The sequence below is a fragment of the Saccopteryx leptura genome, chromosome 2, assembly GCF_036850995.1.
Source record: "Saccopteryx leptura isolate mSacLep1 chromosome 2, mSacLep1_pri_phased_curated, whole genome shotgun sequence".
Classification (NCBI taxonomy): Eukaryota; Metazoa; Chordata; class Mammalia; order Chiroptera; family Emballonuridae; genus Saccopteryx; species Saccopteryx leptura.
In genome coordinates, this window is record NC_089504.1 from 338,765,739 (window position 1) to 338,785,524 (window position 19,786).

The following is a 19,786-nucleotide window of genomic DNA, read 5'->3' on the forward strand; positions in this document are numbered from 1 at the left end:
TTTTCCGGTATCTCCTGACCTCACATCCCACTCCAGCTGCTGCTTCCATTTTTTCTAGGCTCTTATTCACAGTACAAAGTCTTTTTTCTCATTTTAAGAATATGTTTATTAAAGCTAGGGACAGTGAAACAGGGAAGGGCCTAGAGTAGAAGCTACAGACAAGAGCTTAGATAGGGCTGCTCTGGCTCACTGGGAAGTCAGAGGAAAGGGGCCTTGGAGACAGGTCCAGGGGTTAATCCTGGGACAAGCCGCTGCCGCCCACTGCGCCCCTGGTTGCAGGTCCTGTGGAGACCCTTAGGGTTTGGGAGATGCACGCCTGCGGGAAAGAAAGGGGCAGGTGTGCTGCCGGGAAGGAAAGCGCACTGCACAAATTCTTGAGCTGTCTGTCTACAGGCAGCGAGCTCCTTGCTTCATTTCCCTCCCTGCTCCAATGGGGCTCTGCCCAGCCCCTTCTCCTCTGACCTCTAACTTGCCAAATCTAATTGTTAGGCTCTGCTTTTATCTTGCTGGAATGCACAGCAACACTTGGTATGGCAACTGCACTTTCCTTCTCGAAATGCCTTCTTCTCTTGGCTTCAACCCTTTCCTGGTATTTCTTCTACTTTATTGGTTGTTCTTTCTCTTGGCTGGTTCCTTCATGTGAGATCACAAACCTAAGTGTTGGCCTCCTCCTCTTCTTTAGCCGCCAGTTCTAAGGCTTTTTATATAATCTATATACTAATGACAAAAATCTCTATCTGCCTACTCCAGATATATAAACCTAATAGTTTACTTAATATTTCTACCTAGATGTTTAGTAGGCATTTCAAAGCTAACATGGTCAAGAGACAGATTTTAACTCCATCTTTGCCCCTTTGTTCCATGCCCTCCTCCTCAAACTTCTCTACCTAATCTTCCTTATCTCAGCAAATGGTACCACACTTACCCAGATGCTCAAGCCAAAATCTACTTGTCATCCTTCATTCCTCTCTTGTTTACCCAATCCATTAACACATATTTAATATAAGATATAAGTTAATCGACAGTTCATGTTATTGGTAAGGCTTCTGGTTAAGAGTAGGCTATCAGTAGTTAATTTGGGGGGAGTGAAATGTTATACATAAATTTTCAACTGTGTGGATGTTGGTACCCCTATCGCCTGTGCTATTCAAGGGTCAACTGTAGTTAACAATGTCAGTAATAATAAGCAACATTAATTAAACATCTATAACGTACCTAGGCTTTTTACTTAGGTTATTTCGTCCTCACAACACCAGCCTTATGAAGTAGGTGTTCCTCTACTCATTTTACAAATGCAGAAATTGAATCAAAGGAATTATATTTCTGGCCCAATATTATGCAGCAAATGAATGGTACAGCCAGGATTCCAACACAGACGTAACTCCAAATCCTTGTTTTTTCTACTATACGACAATGCCCACATTTCCTCACAGTGAATAAACTTTTCTCCCATGGCCATAACTGTGAACTCACGAAGACTCTTTCTGCTGATTCTGGGAAAGTTGTTCATATCTGCAGTTTATTCAACTCTTATTCATTCACCAAGTATCCAGATGCTCATGCATTATCATACATAGGGAAGACTCAGTAATTCTTGGTGTGCAACCAAGTTTCTATGTTGAGTCTGTTCTCACCTGTGAAGAAACTTCTCGTATGTCTGGCGGAAGGCAAATCCTGCCCGACGCACCCTGACGTTTTCCAACAGTCCAAGATACTCAACTTGATGCCGGCAACGTTCATCATCAAATATCTGTGGGGATTTCTTGTCATTGGGTTTGATGCAACGGACATAATATGGTTCCTAAAGAAATATATCAGCAAATGTTAAGTTTCAGGAAATTCCCAGACTAAAGACACTTACATGCAATTACTGTTAATTGTGCCAACTTGAGCTCTGTTTCTCTAGCTTCTCAGGCATATATCCATCCTTATTTTTTTATTTTTTTATTTATTTTTTTATTTTTTCTGAAGTTGGAAACGGGGAGGCAGTCAGACAGACTCCTGCATGCACCTGACCGGGATCCACCCAGCACGCCCACCAGGGGGCGATGCTCTGCCCATCTGGGGCACTGCTCTGTTGCAACCAGAGCCATTCCAGCGCCTGAGGCAGAGGCCATAGAGCCATCCTCAGCTCCTGGGCCAACATTGCTCCAATGGAGCCCTGGCTGCGGGAGGGGAAGAGAGAGACAGAGAGGAAGGAGAGGGGGAGGGGTGGAGAAGCAGATGGGTGCTTCTCCTGTGTGCACTGGCCGGGAATCGAACCCGGGACTCCTGCACGCCAGGTCGACCCTCTACCACTGAGCCAATCGGCCAGAGCCTATCCATCGTTATTAATGAAGTAGTTATTCTTCCTTTCCCTTCAAGGTTGGGAGCACTCATGCATATAGCTAAAATTTTGCTTTACCATGTTTTAGGGCTCATCAAGACTAGCAGAAAGGGGATCAAACTAGGGAGTAAATAACTGAGATATGTGAACACGAAATTTTTGTGTGTTTACAGAAACACGCTCAAAAAGTAACAGGTGGGGTACCAGAAACAGGCAGGAGCCGTGGTGAAGATGAACTTTGTGGTGAAGATGTAAAATATAAGGTCTACCGGAAAGTTCTGTCCGTTTCTATCACAACAAGTTTCGACACGTAAGCACATGTTTATTTGGTGCATGTGTGCCTATTTTTATCACTTAATGTATACATACTGACGTAACAAATTAACTAAAACAAAGTTGATTCACGTTAGTCTTATGTGTGAAGCGATAGTGTACCCATGGCTACTGATAAAGTTCATTTACGCCACTGTAATTTTTACAAATTTCAACAAGGAAGAAATGCTACAGAAGCATGTGTGTTGCATCCACCATATTCCCTGGACTTCACACCCTCCAACTATCACTTGTTTTTGTCCTTACAAAATTTTTTGAAGGGCAAAAAATTCAAAAATGAAGAAGATATCAAACAAGCACTGGTTCAATTTTTCGCATCAAAAGATAAAACATTTTTCAAAAATGGGATATACAAATTGCCCTCATGCTGGCAAGAAATCATTAATAATAATGGCAGTTATATTATTTAATGAAGTTTATTGATGGTAAGAAAAATTTGTATTTTGTTTTATTCCAAAAACGGACAGAACTTTCCAGTAGACCTTATATTAAGCACAGCCCTGTTACGTTTTAAATGCTCCATTAGTGTCAGCCATTATTATTAATGTATTAGTTTGTGCTTTTGAAAAAGATGAAAATTTATGACCATATTCAACATTTAAAATTTCTGAATATGTAAGCAGAGAAGTTACAAAACCACTGGTAGGCATCAGTGACTTGAACAGTCTAGCAAAAAAGTCCTTCCTTCTGTGCCAATTACATTTTGTACCATGCGGGTTTTTTTTGTATTTTTCTGAAGCTAGAAACGGGGAGAGATAGTCAGACAGACTCCCGCATGCGCCCGACCGGGATCCACCCGGCACACCCACCAGGGGGCGACGCTCTGCCCATCAGGGGGTGATGCTCTGCCCCTCCAGGGCATCGCTCCGTTGCGACCAGAACCACTCTAGCGCCTGGGGCAGAGGCCAAGGAGCCATCCCCAGCGCCCGGGCCATCCTTGCTCCAATGGAGCCTCGGCTGCGGGAGGGTAAGAGAGAGACAGAGAGGAAGGAGAGGGGGCGGGGTGGAGAAGCAGATGGGCGCCTCTCCTGTGTGCCCCAGCCGGGAATCGAACCCGGGACTTCTGCACACCAGGCCGACACTCTACCACTGAGCCAACCGGCCAGGGCCGGTAGTCAACCTTTTTATACCCACTATCCACTTTTGTATCTGTTAGTAGTAAAATTTTCTAACCACCATCGGTTCCACAGTAATGGTGATTTATAAAGTAGGGAAGTAACTTTACTTTATAAAATTTATAAAGCAGAGTTACAGCAAGTTAAAGCATATAATAATAATTATTTACCAAGTACTTTATGTCAGATTTTCACTAAGTTTGGCAGAATAAATCTTTATAAAACAACTTACTATAGTTAAGTCTTTTTATTTATACTTTGGTTGCTCCGCTACCGCCCATGATGAAAGCTGGAATGCCCACTAGTGGCCGGTAGGGACCAGGTTGACTACCAGTGTGTTAGATAATAACTCCTTTTAAATATACAACTGAGTTTGGCATAGAGCCTGGTCCACTGAAGATAATAAATTCTCACCAGATGAATCAATGAGGTCAAATGTGTCCTACTTATCAGTGTAAGAGTTACTTTCCCTTCTATGAATCTATTATCTGTCAGACACACAGATGTACTTTAATTAATTTGATGAGTCCTCTGTAGTTAAATGGGGTAGTTTTGAGCTGCACTGAGGTCTTGGAGGTAAAAAAAAAAAGGAGTAGTAAATAATTTAGGAAGTAAGAGAGAGTGGGAGAACATGAATTAACTTGCATTTTGAACAGAATAGGTTTTCAACATCTAAACAGGAAGCTCTAAATATAGATTTATGCTGCTTTCCATGATGTAAAGTAATACCATTTTCTTCCTTTTCTTAAACCCTGCTGTATTAGTTGCTGTTACTGGTGTAGCAAATTATGACAAACTTAAGTGTTTTAAAACAATACCAATTTATTCTCCTCTAGTTCTGGGGTCAGCAGTCTGACATGATTTCACTGGGCTAAAAATCAAGGTGTCAGCAGGGCTCTAATTTCTTGGAACCTGTTTTCTTATCTTTTCCAGCTTGTAGAGGTTGCCCACATTCCTTGGCTTGTGGCCTCCCTCCATCTTCAAAGCCAGCAATGGCCGATTGAGTCCTTCTCCTGATGCCATCTCTCTGGTCTGACTCTTCTGCCTCCCTCTTCCATTTTATTCTTGTATTTATAGTAGGCCCATGTGGATAACACAGGATTTGTTGTAAGGTCTGTTGATTGGCAACTTTAACTCCATTGGCAACCATACCATGTTCACAGGTTCTGGGGATTAGGATATAGATATCCTTGGGGGGCTGTGGTATAATTTAAAAAATCTCTCTCTGATCTCTGTCCCTGGTTCCTGGAATAGAACTTCAAAAACCTTTGAGTTTCCGCAGTGGTAGGAATATCTTTGTTATGCCAATGAGATGACTTATGCCCAGCCCCTAGATAGCTTCAGGATGGAGGTTGGTCACCAGAAGATCCCTCCAGATGACTGGAGGGCTGCAACTTTCAGCTTTCTGACCTCTGGGGAGAGAAGGGGGGCTGAAGATTGTGTTTAATCAGGGGCCAATGATTTAATCAATCGTGCTTACACAGTGAAGTCTTGATAAAAAAACCAAACAAACAAACCACAAAACCTCAGGACACCAAGGTTCCATGGAACTTCCTGGATGGGGAACATATCAATGTATTAAGAGGGTGATGCACCCTGACTCCTCGGGACAGCAGTTTCTGCTCTCAGGACATCCAGATCTCATCATTCTGTATCTATTCATCTATCTGTTCTGGGTCGTTGGTGTCAGAGAACTGCTGCTGGAATACAGGGGCCATTATTCTGCCTAGCACATGTGCCTTTGTCCACCTTATCTGTGGCAGGTTGAAAAACATGACCACAGTATTTTGTAGCACCTCCATCCAGAGCTGGAGTTTCCATCCCACTTCTTGAATGAGGTGGCCTTGTGACTTGCTTAAACCAGCAGATTGTGGCAGAAATGACACTGGGTTACTTGTAGAAACAGCCTTGAGAAGTTTTGTGCTCTGGGGACACTTCTGTCATGTGAAGAAGCCCAGGACTAAAGACTGTGTGAAGAAGAGGCCGTGTTTTTGAGCCCTCCAGTCACCCAGCCATGCTGTGCGACTGAGCCACTATAGGTGATCCTGCTCCAGCTGACTACAGCCCCTTGGTGAGCCCAGGTAAAGTAAGCAAAATAGGCTAATCAACAATGGAATCACAAGAAGTAATACCATTATTGTTTTAAGCACTACGTTTTAGACTGATTTTTTTTTATGCATGAGGTCACTGATAATTCTTCCCAATTCTGAAAAACCAATCCTTGGCTTAGCTATTAAGCAGAAGATTGATATTATAAAGCACAAGCAGACCCTTACTTTGAAGAACAGTGATGGGTGAACAAAATGTTCACTAAATCTGAAATGGTCTTCAAATGTAGCATTTATACAGGAGGCTATAGTTTGCTTTAAAAAAAGGGCTTATAATAAATTTAAAGCAAACTTAATGGGAAGTGGAAATTAGGGTGGGAATGCTGTTTACTTTTAAGGATTTTCTGTGTTTTCTGGGATACAGTATCTTTACTGCTTGCTGAATAAACTAAGAAAGGTGGCATTAAGCACAGAAAATACTGAAACGTTACCAGATCTATCCATATGCTTTGGTACTGGTATAAGCATTACACAGCATGAGGATACTTGGATCCCAGATCTTTGTTCTTAACTCATTATGCTCAAGTTTCTCTGGACCTAATAAACTAATTTATGATTAACTGAGGATATTAAGGCTTCTATCTTAGTAATCACAGACTAGGTAAGTTTATACCACCACCAATGTTGGGGATATCAAAGAAAGGCAAATAAAATATGTAACACCTTTGCTTCAAGACACTGGAGAGCTAACAAGATAGTGGAGAATTATGCAGCTGGAAGCCATGGAGAACAGCCCAGGTTGGAGACCTCCTCTTTCCTGGGGGAATTTGCCATCTTCAGAGCAGGTAAATGGGATCTGAGTGGTGGTTCTGACAGTGTCATGGGGCTAGTGAGGCAGAGATTAGAGACTAGGGTCTGGAAGGCGGAAGGTCATGAATCAACCCCTCCCACTTTGGACTGGGATCCAAAATGTCTGCCAGTAGCAAGAAAGGTGAATCAGAAGTAGGCAGCCCATCACAAGGACCATAGTTCAGCTTTGAATGACTTCACTCCTTAAAATTAAAATAGCTTATTTGGAATACTAGTGCTCTTAGGTGCCTAAAAGTAGCAAAGGCAAATCTTCCTTGGAGAAAAATTATATAAACTTGGGGCTCTACTTATTTCTTAAAACAATTAGGTAAATAAAATGTTTGGAACAAAATAAAAATTAGCCAGACACATAAGTAACCAAGACAGCACAAAATTGTAAAACAACACACAAAATAAACAGAACTACTGGGAACCAGATACTGGACTTACCAGATAAAGATATTAAAATCACTATGCTTACCATGCTCAAGATGACAAGACAATACTGAGATTTTTTTTCAGAGAATAAGAAACTTTTTAAAAAAAGAACACCAAGATGGAAAACCTAGGACTAAAAATACAATAATGGAACTTAAGAACTCAGCAGATCAGTACAAGAGTAGATGAGAAATAGCTGAAGAAAAAAATAGTGAACTGGAAGGTGAGAAAAAATTTTGTAGAATGAAACATGAAGCATCAAAAATATGGAAAACAAGGCCCTGGCCGATTGGCTCAGTGGTAGAGCATCGGCCTGGCGTGCAGGAGTCCCGGGTTCAATTCCCGGCCAGGGCACACAGGAGAAGCACCCATCTGCTTCTCTATCCCTCCCGCTCTCCTTCCTCTGTCTCACCCCCCCCCCCCCACAGCCGAGGCTCCATTGGAGCAAAGTTGGCCCGGGCGCTGAGAATGGCTCCATGGCCTCTGCCTCAGGTGCTATAATGGCCCTGGTTGCAATAGAGCAACGCCCCAGATGGGCAGAGCGTCGCCCCCTGGTGGGCATGCCGGGTGGATCCCGGTTGGGCACATGCGGGAGTCTGTCTGACTGCCTCCCCATTTCCAACTTCAGAAAAATACAAAAAAAAAAAAAAAAAAAGGAAAACAAAAAAAAGGGAAGTCAAGAGGCAGAGAAGATGTAGTAACTATAGTCCTGAAGGAGAGACAGGGCAGAGGTGATATCAGAAGAGCTAATAGCCAGGAAATTTCCAAAACTGATTTTAAAAAAATCAAGGTGTTACAAATTGAATAAATACTACAAACTCCAAGCAGGATTTTTAAAAATCTACAACTAGGTACATCATGGTAAAATTTCTGAAAACCAAAGAAAAGCAGCTAGAGGAAAGCAGACTAATTACCTTGAGGTGCAACACATAGACTGACAGCTGACTTCTCAAAAGAAACAATGGAATCCAGAAGAATAACAAATATTAATTTTGAAGTGCTAAAAGGAACTGCCAGCCTAAATTTTATACCCAGCAAGAATATTATTCAAGAATGAAAACAGTATAAAATATTTTCAGGGGCCCTGGCTGGTTGGCTCAGTGGTAGAGCGTCGGCCTGGCGTGCAGAAGTCCCGGGTTTGATTCCCGGCCAGGGCACACAGGAGAAGCGCCCATCTGCTTCTCCACCCCTCCCCTTCTCCTTCCTCTCTGTCTCTCTCTTCCACTCCCACAGCCGAGGCTCCATTGGAGCAAAGATGGCCCGGGTGCTGGGGATGGCTCCTTGGCCTCTGCCCCAGGTGCTAGAGTGGCTCTGGTCGCAACAGAGCGACACCCCGGAGGGGCAGAGCATCGCCCCCTGGTGGGCAGAGCGTCGCCCCCTGGTGGGCGTGTCGGGTGGATCCCCGTCGGGCGCATGCGGGAGTCTGTCTGACTGTCTCTCCCCGTTTCCAGCTTCAGAAAAATACAAAAAAAAAATATTTTTTTTCAGGTAAATAAACAAACAAAAAGTCAGAATTTGACCGCATCAGATCTCAAAATAGGATGAAGTTCAGAAGAAAAATGGTCTCAAGACGAATGTCAGTGATGCAGAAAGAGGGAAAAAGAAATGATTACTGAGTAAATATAAACAAATATTGACTATATGTAGTAGTAATAATGAAGATGATATCATCTTACTAGCTTAAAATTATATAGTTAAAATACACAACCAAAATAGCAAATAAGTTGGGAGGAAGACAAACAATTAAAATGCTTTCTGGAACTTGCACTGTCCAGGAAGGAGGTAAAAGTAATAAATAATATTAGATTTTTATATTCATGAATGATATAATTCAAGTTACCACCAAAACAATATAATAGTGTATCCCAAAACAATAAAGAGAATAATAAAAGTAATGCAACACTGAGTGGCAGGGGTTGGGGGCCCTGGAAAGGGTGTCACCTTAGGTTTCACTAAACATGCTGACTTAAAAGATGCAGGCCCCACTTGGCACAAGTCTACTCAGGACAAGAACATGGCCTGTAAGTAGGTACTGTCAGGGTCCTTGCAGCAGTCCACACAGTAGTCACGTGACAGCTTGGGTTCAAGGAAATGAGAGCCACACCAGGCGGGCAAGGGAAGTGCCCTTGGTTTAAAAGCCTTATGCCCGATAGAAGCTGATATCTCTTAAAACAACTTTAAAGGCATAGCTTCCAGGGTCCTTGAAAGGGACATGTCTAATACATGAGTCACTGTACTCAGGAAACCCAAAGTATTATATGTCATCCCCACCAGACATTTATAGTTCTCCCAGTACAGATGCAATTTATCAACAGGGGTAATTGTTGTCATTAAGTGATGTTGCTTAGTAATATAGTTGATAGACATCTTAGTAGGTTGACAAAGGAACAGAGCTAGAAATTTAACCGAGGTTTAGCTGTCAAGTGGAAGGAACAGAATTTTGTTCACCTTTTGCTACAATAATCAATCAAAAAATTAGAAAGGAAAGAAAAGAACTATAGCCCAGGCCAGTTGGCTCAGCAGTAGAGCCTTGGCCAGCCTGTGGATGTCCTGGGTTCAATTCCTGGTCAGGGCACACAGGAGAAGTGACCATCTGTTGCTCCACCCCTCCCCATTCTCTATCTTCCCTTCCCGCAGCCATGGCTCAAATGGTTTGAGCAAGTTGGCTCCGGGCTCTGAGGATGGCTCTATGGCCTTGCTTTAATAGCTTGGTTGCTGAGCAAGCAGAGTAGTGGCCCTAGATGGGCAGAGCATTGCCCAGTAGGGGGTTTGCCAGGTGGATCTCAGTCAGGGTGCATGTGGGAGTCTGTCTCTCTGCCTCCTCGCCTCTCACTTAATAGAAAAAAATAAAAAATATAGAAGAGTCAAATAGAAAGAACTACCATGATGACTGATTTAAATGCAAAATACAGGAACTTCATTAAGGGTGAGTGAACAAAGATCGTTACAATCAATTAAAAACCAAAACTATGTACCATTTATTAGAGACATATTTAAAACATAAGAATACCAAAAAATTGAAGTAAAAGGGTAAACATAGCCATGCAAACCCTGGCCAAAAGAAAAGCTGGTATACCATTTTATTCATGCATAGCTGACTGTAAGCAAAAAAAGCAATACAGAAATAGACATTTCACAATGATAAATGACTCAAACACTAGGAAAAAATAACTATTCTAACTTGAACAAGCCTAATCAATTCTTACACTATTTAAAGCAAAAATTGAAGGTACAACAAGGAGAGCAAATTCAAAGTTACAAATTTTATCACATTTTCAGCTTTGACAAAACAAAGAAATCAGTAAGAGTGCGGAAAGATTGAACAATATGATTAGCAAACGTCACCTAAAGAACTATATGTATAGAATATTAAATGCAAATTATTTTTATATCTATTTAATTTTTCTTCTTTTTATTGAATTTATTGGGGTGATACTGGTTAACAAAAGTATAAAGGTTTCAGGTGCATGAGGACTACAGTCATAGAGTATATCTTCTGACTAAATGAGATTAAGCTAGAAATCAAGAGCAAAGAGATTATTAGAAAATCTTATATGTTCGGAAATTAAGAAATAGACTTCTAAATGACCCTGGGGTCCAAAAAAAATTATAGTGTGAAACATTTTGAACTCAATTATTTATATAATCATGTGGGCTAAGCAATCTAATATAAGGTATCAACTGAGTAGTACAAGTAACTATACTAAACAGAAACCAGTTGAACGGAATTTTACTATATATAGTATTGTCAGGTTATGCACAGGAAGTGGTAAGGCTGACTTAGACATTAATGACCAACTAAGGCGTAGGAGAAGGACCCTTCATCCTGTTTAGTAATATAAAAATCTCCAGATAAGGAGTCTAGTGGAAATACTTTCTCTACATTTAATCAGCATTCTGTCTCAATTTATAAATGCCATCTCGTCTCTCACTCTCAGACTGAGCCTAATAAATCCTAAATTTGACAAATTCTGTGCCTCATAAAAGTTAAATTACAAAAGTGGAAGAGGCAGCCATGAGGCTGAGCGTGACTCCTGCGCCTGTGGGGCCAGGAGATGAAAAGCTGGAGAACGAGACCACGGGCGAGGGACTGAGTGCTGGTCTGGAATCCCGAATAGCTAAACCTGGGAGTTGAAAGGGAATGGAAAACAAGCTGGACCTTCAGGGGATGGCCGCTGTTGCTGAACCACTCAGGCCTCGGAATTGGATTAAAGTGACCCCGGACTGTCAGAGTTTGTCTGATGTGACTTTTTTTTTAACTTAAACCTTCAACTTTTCTGTTATGAGAAGATACCATTAGTAAATTGCAATTACCTATATTATTTTTATTTTATCTGATTTGACAATTTTTACCCATTTACATTCAATATAATTTGCAATATATTTAGATTTATTCCTATCATTTTACTTGTCCTAGCTTTCCTATATTTTTTTGTCTCCTCTTTCCCACGCTTTTAGGACTCATTATTTTTTCTCATTCTGGCCTTCCTCGCTCTCTACTAGTTTGGAAGTTATAATTTCATTACTATTCTTTTAATGACTACACTAGAAAATTTAACATGTATTTGTAACATCAGAGTTATAAGGAAAGCAATATTTTTATCCTTTTCCTGAGCAACCAAGGACATTAAATACTTGAATTATAGTCATCCACCCTTCTTATCTATACAGTATTGTTGTGCTATTTAATTCTAATGTATATTTGTAATCCAATAAAATATTACTTTGCAGAGTCAGTTTAGTTATATACACCTACATATTTACCAATTTCTTGTTTCTTTTTTTGCATTTCAGATTTTCATTTAGTATACTCTTTCTCCTGCCTTTAGAATTTCCTTTAGTATGGTTCTAACTTTATAAGAAAGTCTTTGTTCTAGAAAAATACATTCCTGGGATAGAATTTTGGTTTACAGTTATTTTTTCTCAGCCTGTTATTGCTTTGAAGTTAATCTGCTTTTAAGGTATTTCTTTGTCTTTGATGTTCTGGGTTTCATGAGGTGCCTAGACGCAGATTTAATTCTCCCAGCTTGGGATACAGCGTACTTCCTGACTCTCTAGATATCTTTCATTGTTCTTGCAAGTCTCAGCACATATCTTCAAATACTGCTCTGTCCATTTTCCCCTCTCCTTGTATCCCTCTGATTAGAAGCATATCATCAGATCTTTTCATTTCATCTTCCATGTCTCTTACCGTTTCATCTCTTGGTCTCATTGAGTATTCTAGATAATTTCTTCAATTCTTTAATTTCAATATTCTCTCTTCAGCTTTGTCTAATACGATGTATCCATTGAGTTTTTAATTTTATTTAGTGTTTATGTCTATTAACTGCCTAGTTATACTTGCTCTTTCTCATATTTTTAGACCTTTCATTTCTTGAAACATATTAAACATTCTTATAGTCTGTTTCTGATCCTTCCAGTGTAAGTAGTTTCCTGAGTATAAATCTGTTATTTAGTCTGATTCTCACATATGGCATCTTGTTTCATGTGTGTAAATGATTCTCTACTGTGAAATCTTATTTCTGTTATAGCTTTATCTTACCTTTAAGGTCTGGTATGAAGGTGAGTTTCTCAAGGAAAAAATAACAACAACAACTATGCTTGCTTCTATCAGATGCCTGGGGGCAACACCAGACCTGGACCACTTTAGGCTGAATTGTTGGCTTTAACTCTTTCAGGCTACCCAGGTAGTGCAAATTTGGACTGGGAACCTCATAAAAGCTAGCTTATAAGGATACATTTTCATGAGATGTTCACCTACCTCCTCTTGGATCATTGCCAAGGACCAAGACAGGCAGTTTTCCTTTTAGATAATGAGGAATTATTTCTAGTTTACTCTAGATGTAATCCTTTGAGGAGGCAGCCCTCTGGAGATTTACCACCGTGTGTGTGCGCGCATGCACACGCATGCATGTATGCATGTGTACATACATAATCTCTTATTGAACATCTTGCTTTGGGCAGGCCCTAGGCTTCACTTCTGGCTTTAAATCACTATACTCACAGTCACCTACTTCAACAAGCACCCCAAGGGGACAGGCAACTTTAGTGCTCTGATTTTTTCCCCCTTTTACTCAGCTAATTTCTGCCTTCCCTCAGCCCCTGCCCTGCATCTTCCTTGCTTTCTTGTACATTCAGGGCTGGATTCAAAAAGTTGGTTTTTATAATTTACCTAACATTTTAGTTGTTTTCAGAGTTTTAGTGGGCACTTAGCATATCATGTTGCCAGAAAATGCAATACTCACACTTTTAAGATCTTTTTTTTTTTTTTTTTTTTAATTTTTATTTATTCATTTTAGAGAGGAGAGAGAGGGAGAGAGAGAGAGACAGAGGGGGGGGGGGCTGGAAGCATCAACTCCCATATGTGCCTTGACCAGGCAAGCCCAGGGTTTCGAACCGGCAACCTCAGCATTTCCAGGTCTACGATTTATCCACTGCGCCACCACAGGTCAGGCATTTTTAAGATCTTTATGTCTATGTTCCTAGATGAGACTGGTCTCTGATTTTATTTTCTAATATTAACATGTACTAAGGCAATATAAATCTCACAAAATGAGTCAGATGGTGACCTTTCTTCTTCCCATCCTCCGAAACAGTTGATATACGAGAGGGATTACTGGCCCCTTGAAGGGTCTGTAAAACCGTCCAGGGCTGATGTGCTTGGCAGAGTTGGGGGAAGGCAGACTTCTGATTAGTGATTTAGAATCTTTAATATTCAGGCTTTCTGTTTCTTCTTGAGTTAATTTTGGTAATATATTTTTCTAAAAAACAAATTTTGCAAATTCATTGGCATACAATTGCTTATAATAATAGTCTGATGCTTTTTAAAATCTCTGTAACATCTGAAGTTGTATCCTTTTCTCATTCATAATATTGTTTTCTTCTTTTGAAAATGAGTTTCATTAAAGATTTGTCTATTTGATCACATTTTTAATCTTTCCATTACTTTAAACTTTTGCTATTAAAATTTATTTTCTTTTGTACATTTTCTCTGGAGTTGCTATTCTGGCTTCTTGAAAACTTAAATCCTTTCCTTTCCATCTTCCTTGGTTTTTGTTTTTTTTAGGTGTAACAAGTAGACCACTTTAGCAGTTTCCTGCAAATTCTGAAAAATTCTTTGTCATGTAGTTCGAGATATTTTGTAATTTCCACTGTGATTTCCTCTTTGGCCTGAATTATTTAAGAGAGCATTAAGTACCTAAGCACATTAAATTTTTATTTTTATTTTTTTTTAGAGACAGAGAGAGAGAGACAGACAGGGACAAACAGACAGGAAGGGGAAGAGATGAGAAGCATCAGTTCTTCATTGCGGCACCTTAGTTGTTCAGTGATTGCTTTCTCATATGTGCCTTGACCAGGGGGTGCTACAGCAGACAGAGTGACCCCTTGTTCGAGCCAGTGACCTTGAGCTCAAGCTGGTGAGCCTTGCTCAAACCAGATGAGCCCGTGCTCAAGCTGGCGACCTTGGGGTTTCGAACCTGGGTCCTCCGCATCCCAGTCCAAAGTTCTATCCACTGCGCCACCACCTGGTCAGGCTAAAAAATTTTTTAATGCTGATTTTTTTTTTATTTGCTGAGGATGGAGAGTGTATATGTATATACATTTCTTAAAATGGTTAAGACTTCCTTTGTGATATAGCCTGTGGTCAATTCTTGCAAATGTTCCACGTATACTTGAATATATATTTCCTGTGCCCTGGGTACAGAGTAATTTTGATCTATTAGATAAAAGTTTAAATCTGGTTTTCAAAGCTTCTGCATTCTTATTAAGGTTTTTGTCTGCTTGATCTATCAGTTTCTGGTACATCTGGTTTAAAAGATCCCACTATGGTTGTGTACTTGTCAATTTTTCCTTTAAAAATTTTCAGGTACTTTTGCTTTATAGAGTTCCTGGTATTATCATGGCTATGTAATTAGGTACCTAGCTCAAAATGGCTTTACTGTCTTGGGCATTTTCTTTTTTATTATTAGTCTCTTTATTTGTGTTAATACCTTTTCCGCCCGTAAGTTCTATATTTTCTCACATTAACATTGCTTTTAACCAGTTTCTTTTTCCGTGGGGGTGGGGGAGAAGAACTTAATATATTTTTACCTCTTTGCTTGTAATCTTCCTGCATAATGTTAATTAGGTATGTCCTACAGGTAGATTTTCCAACTATCTATGTAGTCTGCTTTTTCTATTTATATTGATGGCAAATACCAATTATTTAGAATTACTTCTATTGCACTACTGTATTTTCTAAATGTAATCAACATTTCCCTTTTGTTTCTGTCCCACCATCTTCCCGCTTTCTGTTGTCTATATTCTTTAACCTATCCCTGCTCTCTCCCTCATGCCCCCACCTCCATAAACATGCAGATAGGAAGCTATAGCAAAGACTTTTAGGCTTGTTGCCTACCTCATATCCAGTTTCTCTTTCCCATTTTAACACAGAATATTTATTTCTAGCTGGGTGTACACTGCTGACTAGAATAAAAATGCACTTCCCAGCTTCCCTGGCAACGAGGTATAACAGATGAGTTGCCGCTGAAGTGCAGCCTGAGACTTCCGGGAAGTGTTGGTAGGAGGAAGAAGCTCCCTGCCCGCTCAGACCAGGCGGGTACATGACAGGTACAGGACTGCAGGGCAGAAAGACAGGAGGAACCTGGTCCCTAATGACCCTAGAGCCGCTCTACCAGTCCTGCCATACTTTCTTCTCTACTTCCCTTACAGGAGGGAGAAATAAAGGTCCCTCAAGTTTTTTTTTGTTTTGTTTTGTTTTATTTTTATTTTTTTTGTATTTTTCTGAAGCTGGAAATGGGGAGAGACAGTCAGACAGACTCCCGCATGCGCCCGACCGGGATCCACCCGGCACGCCCACCAGGGGGTGATGCTCTGCCCCTCCGGGGCGTCGCTCTGCCGCCTGGGGCAGAGGCCAAGGAGCCATCCCCAGTGCCCGGGCCATCTTTGCTCCAATGGAGCCTTGGCTGCGGGAGGGGAAGAGAGACAGAGAGGAGGGGGGGTGGAGAAGCAAATGGGTGCCTCTCCTATGTGCCCTGGCCGGGAATCAAACCCGGGTCCCCCGCACGCCAGGCCAATGCTCTACCGCTGAGCCAACCGGCCAGGGCCAAGGTCCCTCAAGTTTAAGCTACGAACTTGCTGGGGGAGGGGTTGGTTAAGGATGAAGTCTCTTTTATTAGCAACCGAATGTAATCCCTATATAGAAACTATAGATGGTTCTAGTATTTTTATTTTTAAAAAAATGCACATTTAACTACCAATTTTAGAAAAGTGATGCTTTTATACCTAATAAATCTAATATATTTTATAAACAGTATACACAGTATTTATAAATGATATATTTTATAAATATATATTTTATAAAATTCTGTGTTTGGCTCTATTTCTAGTGTGACGTGCCTTCCCATTAGGGACGCGTGCCTCCTGCTGGGTGAGGCGGGCTGAAGCTGACAGGCAGAGAAGCTGAGAGACAAGGGGACGAGTCCCAACGAAGTCTAGTCTTTGCTTCTGGTGTCCGTACCCCGCCTTTTCTGGAGGTCTGAGCGTGCAAACCAACAAACAGTGCTAACTCGCTGTCACCTGAGGCCTCAGCATCCTGATGGAAGAACTAGACAGCTACTGAACAGACGCTCTTGTGACATCTGCCTAATCCAGTCACAGTGAAGCAACCAGAAACCATATAAATTCTTAAGAGAGAAAGCTGGGTGTTTTTTAAAAATTATTTTAAAGATAATAATGAGAAGAAAATACACAGGAAAAGCACCAAAAGAGAAAGGTAACAATAAAGGAACAAAAAATAATGAGTTCCAAAATGCTGCCTAATTTATCAAACTTGTCAGCAGCAGCAGTTAAGAGTAAAAGTCTGTTCTTTAAAAAAAACAAAATGCACCAGACTAAAGTTATCAAACAGGATTAGATGTCAAAGGAACAGTAAAAAGCTGACACACTGTCAATAACCCGTCTTTTCATTTCAACCATTTAAAACAACTAAGGACAATATGATAAGTAAGTCAAACTCCATTTTAAAACTCTATCTAGTCACTTTGTATTTAGATAGGATATATAGATGGCATGTTATAATTTAATTCAAGATTGTTCTTAAGCCAGCCTTATTGTCAGCACAGACATAAAGTTCATTTTTTGTAAGGCATATGCCATAATTTATGGTTATATAGATATTAGATTTCTTACTAAGACTTTTCCTCTGACAACAGTAGGATAAAAAGCCTGAATTTATAAAAAATTTTTATCTGGGACACAAACAACTATTTCACCCAGCCACATTAACAACAAAAAAATAAAAAATTCTATTTTAGCATTCACTTTAAATATATCTTCTTCAATTTGACTTACTATAACTACCTAAAAATCAGAATAAAAATTCTATCATAACATTAACTTTAAATACATAGTCTTCAATTTGACTTACTCTAATTACCAAAACCCCCCCAAAAAAACAAATAAATAACCCAAGAATAAAAATTCCATAACTTTCACTTTAAATATATATTCTTCCATCTGACTTAATATAATTACCTACAAAGCAAACCATACATACAGTCTCTATAACATATAGCAAGAGGGAACCCATGAATTAACATGGGTATTTAGAAAAGACAATAATTACCTTTGATGCCAGGTTGTCTACTAAAGCAATCATGGAATTCTTAAATAAGGTGGCAGCGGTCAGGGGTCGCTTGGTCACCTCTGTGATGCTCAGTTTGCCTTCGGGCCACATGTTCTTCAGCACAGGATTTGAACTGGGAAACAAAGAACGAGCAATTCACATGTTAAATTCAAATGGGCTGTAAAAGATCTGCTGAGCAGGCTTGCTGAACTGGACTCTGGGAGGCACAAGTGGACTGCAGTCCAACTCCTAATTGGAAAAACAATTCCATCTGGAAAATTATGCTGAAAGATGTGTCCAAACTATACTACATTAAAAAAAAACACCTCTTTAAACTTCTTGAAGGTGACATCCACATTATTATCTCCTAGGACTCTCAAATAGTTACCCTGGGTCTTACAACAGGTTCATAAAACAAAGGGTGTTGGTGGTAGTTATAAGAATGAGGGCAAACCACTCGTAGGAAAACAATTCTCGATGGTAGAACACATGGACGTGAAAGTATCTTCTGATCAAAACAAATACTCATACAAAATTGGCAACACTGCAAAATACAGATAGAAATGTTAGATAGTTATTTTCACATTGTCTTCTAGTAAACCCCTTGACTGCAGTTGAATTTATAAGCACATTTATAGGTAGTACTGGCAGTCATGATGTTATGGATGTGGCACTAAGGCTGCTCCAATCCAGTTTTTGAAGTGTACTTCAGGCCAGTTTTCATGCTAAAAATTATGCATTCATTATTTGGCTCTGTGGAGATATTTTAAAAAACATGTGGTCTATTTTGGGTGCTTTTGATTTTGAAGAAATTGAAACCTGAAACGTTGCTTGCTTCCTGGAAATCTTTCTCCTGTCAGATTTCTTTTCTTTCAATTGGGGGAGGGGGGTTGAGAAAAGAATTAGCAGGCACATTTTTTGCTAATTGTGTTAGCTACTGCCATCATTTTGCCCAATCTTTTTCCCCTGGTATAACGTTGAGAAAACGTTGGTTTCCCAAAAACCTAGTACATTTCTGTGTATAGAGACTCAAAATATATTAATTACTGTTGCGAAATGCCAGAATCAGTGACAAAAGAATAAAGAATATAAATGGTGAGGTGAAGACTTGCTAGGTCTGTGAACGCAGACAGAGCCACACTCCCAGCCCTCACCGCTACCAGCAGGCAGTGCCAACCACCATCGGAAGTGGCTGTAAACTAATGCAATGATCTGGGGCGTATGGACTCAGTTTTTTACTTTCAGTTTTATTTCACAATTTTCTAATGATACATGTGTCAATAAAAACCACATAAATGTATATTGTTTTTTCTTAGCTTTTCTTCCCTAATCTTTATCAGAAAGAGAATTTAAGTTAATGGATTTTCAACGTTTAGTGCACACAGAGCAGGAATGTCTTCTTAACATCTACTAAATACCATTTCCTGAAAGCAGGGCATGTGTACTTTGAAAATTCTGATGCAAAATCACTGGCTTTTAGTCTAAGCAGTTTCTACCCTAAATTCCTCCTTACTCTCTGTTGGCCATTTTTAGAGACTATTTCTTGTACTACTTTGTAAATGAAAGGGGAGTAGTGTTGAAAATGAAGGAAATAAGACATTTATTATTATTATTTTATCATTATTGTACTGTTAAACAATAGAATTGATACATAATGAATCAAAATAGACACATGCAATCAATTTAAAGAGAAATAACTTTTTCTTTTAATTAATTTATTTTTTTTGTATTTTTCTGAACTTGGAAACGGGGAGGCAGTCAGACAGACTCCCACATGCGCCCGACTGGGATCCACCCGGCATGCCCACCAGGGGGCGATGCTCTGCCTATCTTGGGGCATCGCTCTGCCGCAATCAGAGCCATTCTAGCACCTGAGGCAGAGGCTACAGAGCCATCCTCAGTGCCCAGGGAAACTTTGCTCCAATGGAGCCTTGGCTGCGGGAGGGGAAGAGAGAGACAGAGAGGAAGGAGAGGGGCAGGGGTGGAGAAGCAGATGGGCACTTCTCCTGTGTGCCCTGGCCGGGAATCGAACCCGGGACTCCTACACACC

At 40.3% G+C, this 19,786-nt stretch overlaps 1 protein-coding gene across 3 annotated transcripts in view; it reads right to left on the reverse strand.

Moving 5' to 3' along the window:
* The window catches only part of MYO1D (myosin ID), a 372,921-nt gene that overhangs the window by 219,315 nt on the left and 133,820 nt on the right, over positions 1–19,786 (reverse strand). For all 3 annotated transcript variants that reach the window (XM_066363819.1, XM_066363820.1, XM_066363821.1), the window contains 2 exons: positions 17,737–17,869; positions 1,635–1,801 (listed from right to left, as the gene is read on the reverse strand). In XM_066363819.1, the coding sequence (XP_066219916.1) occupies positions 1,635–1,801; positions 17,737–17,869 (300 nt within the window). The remainder of the gene's footprint in view (positions 1–1,634; positions 1,802–17,736; positions 17,870–19,786) is intronic.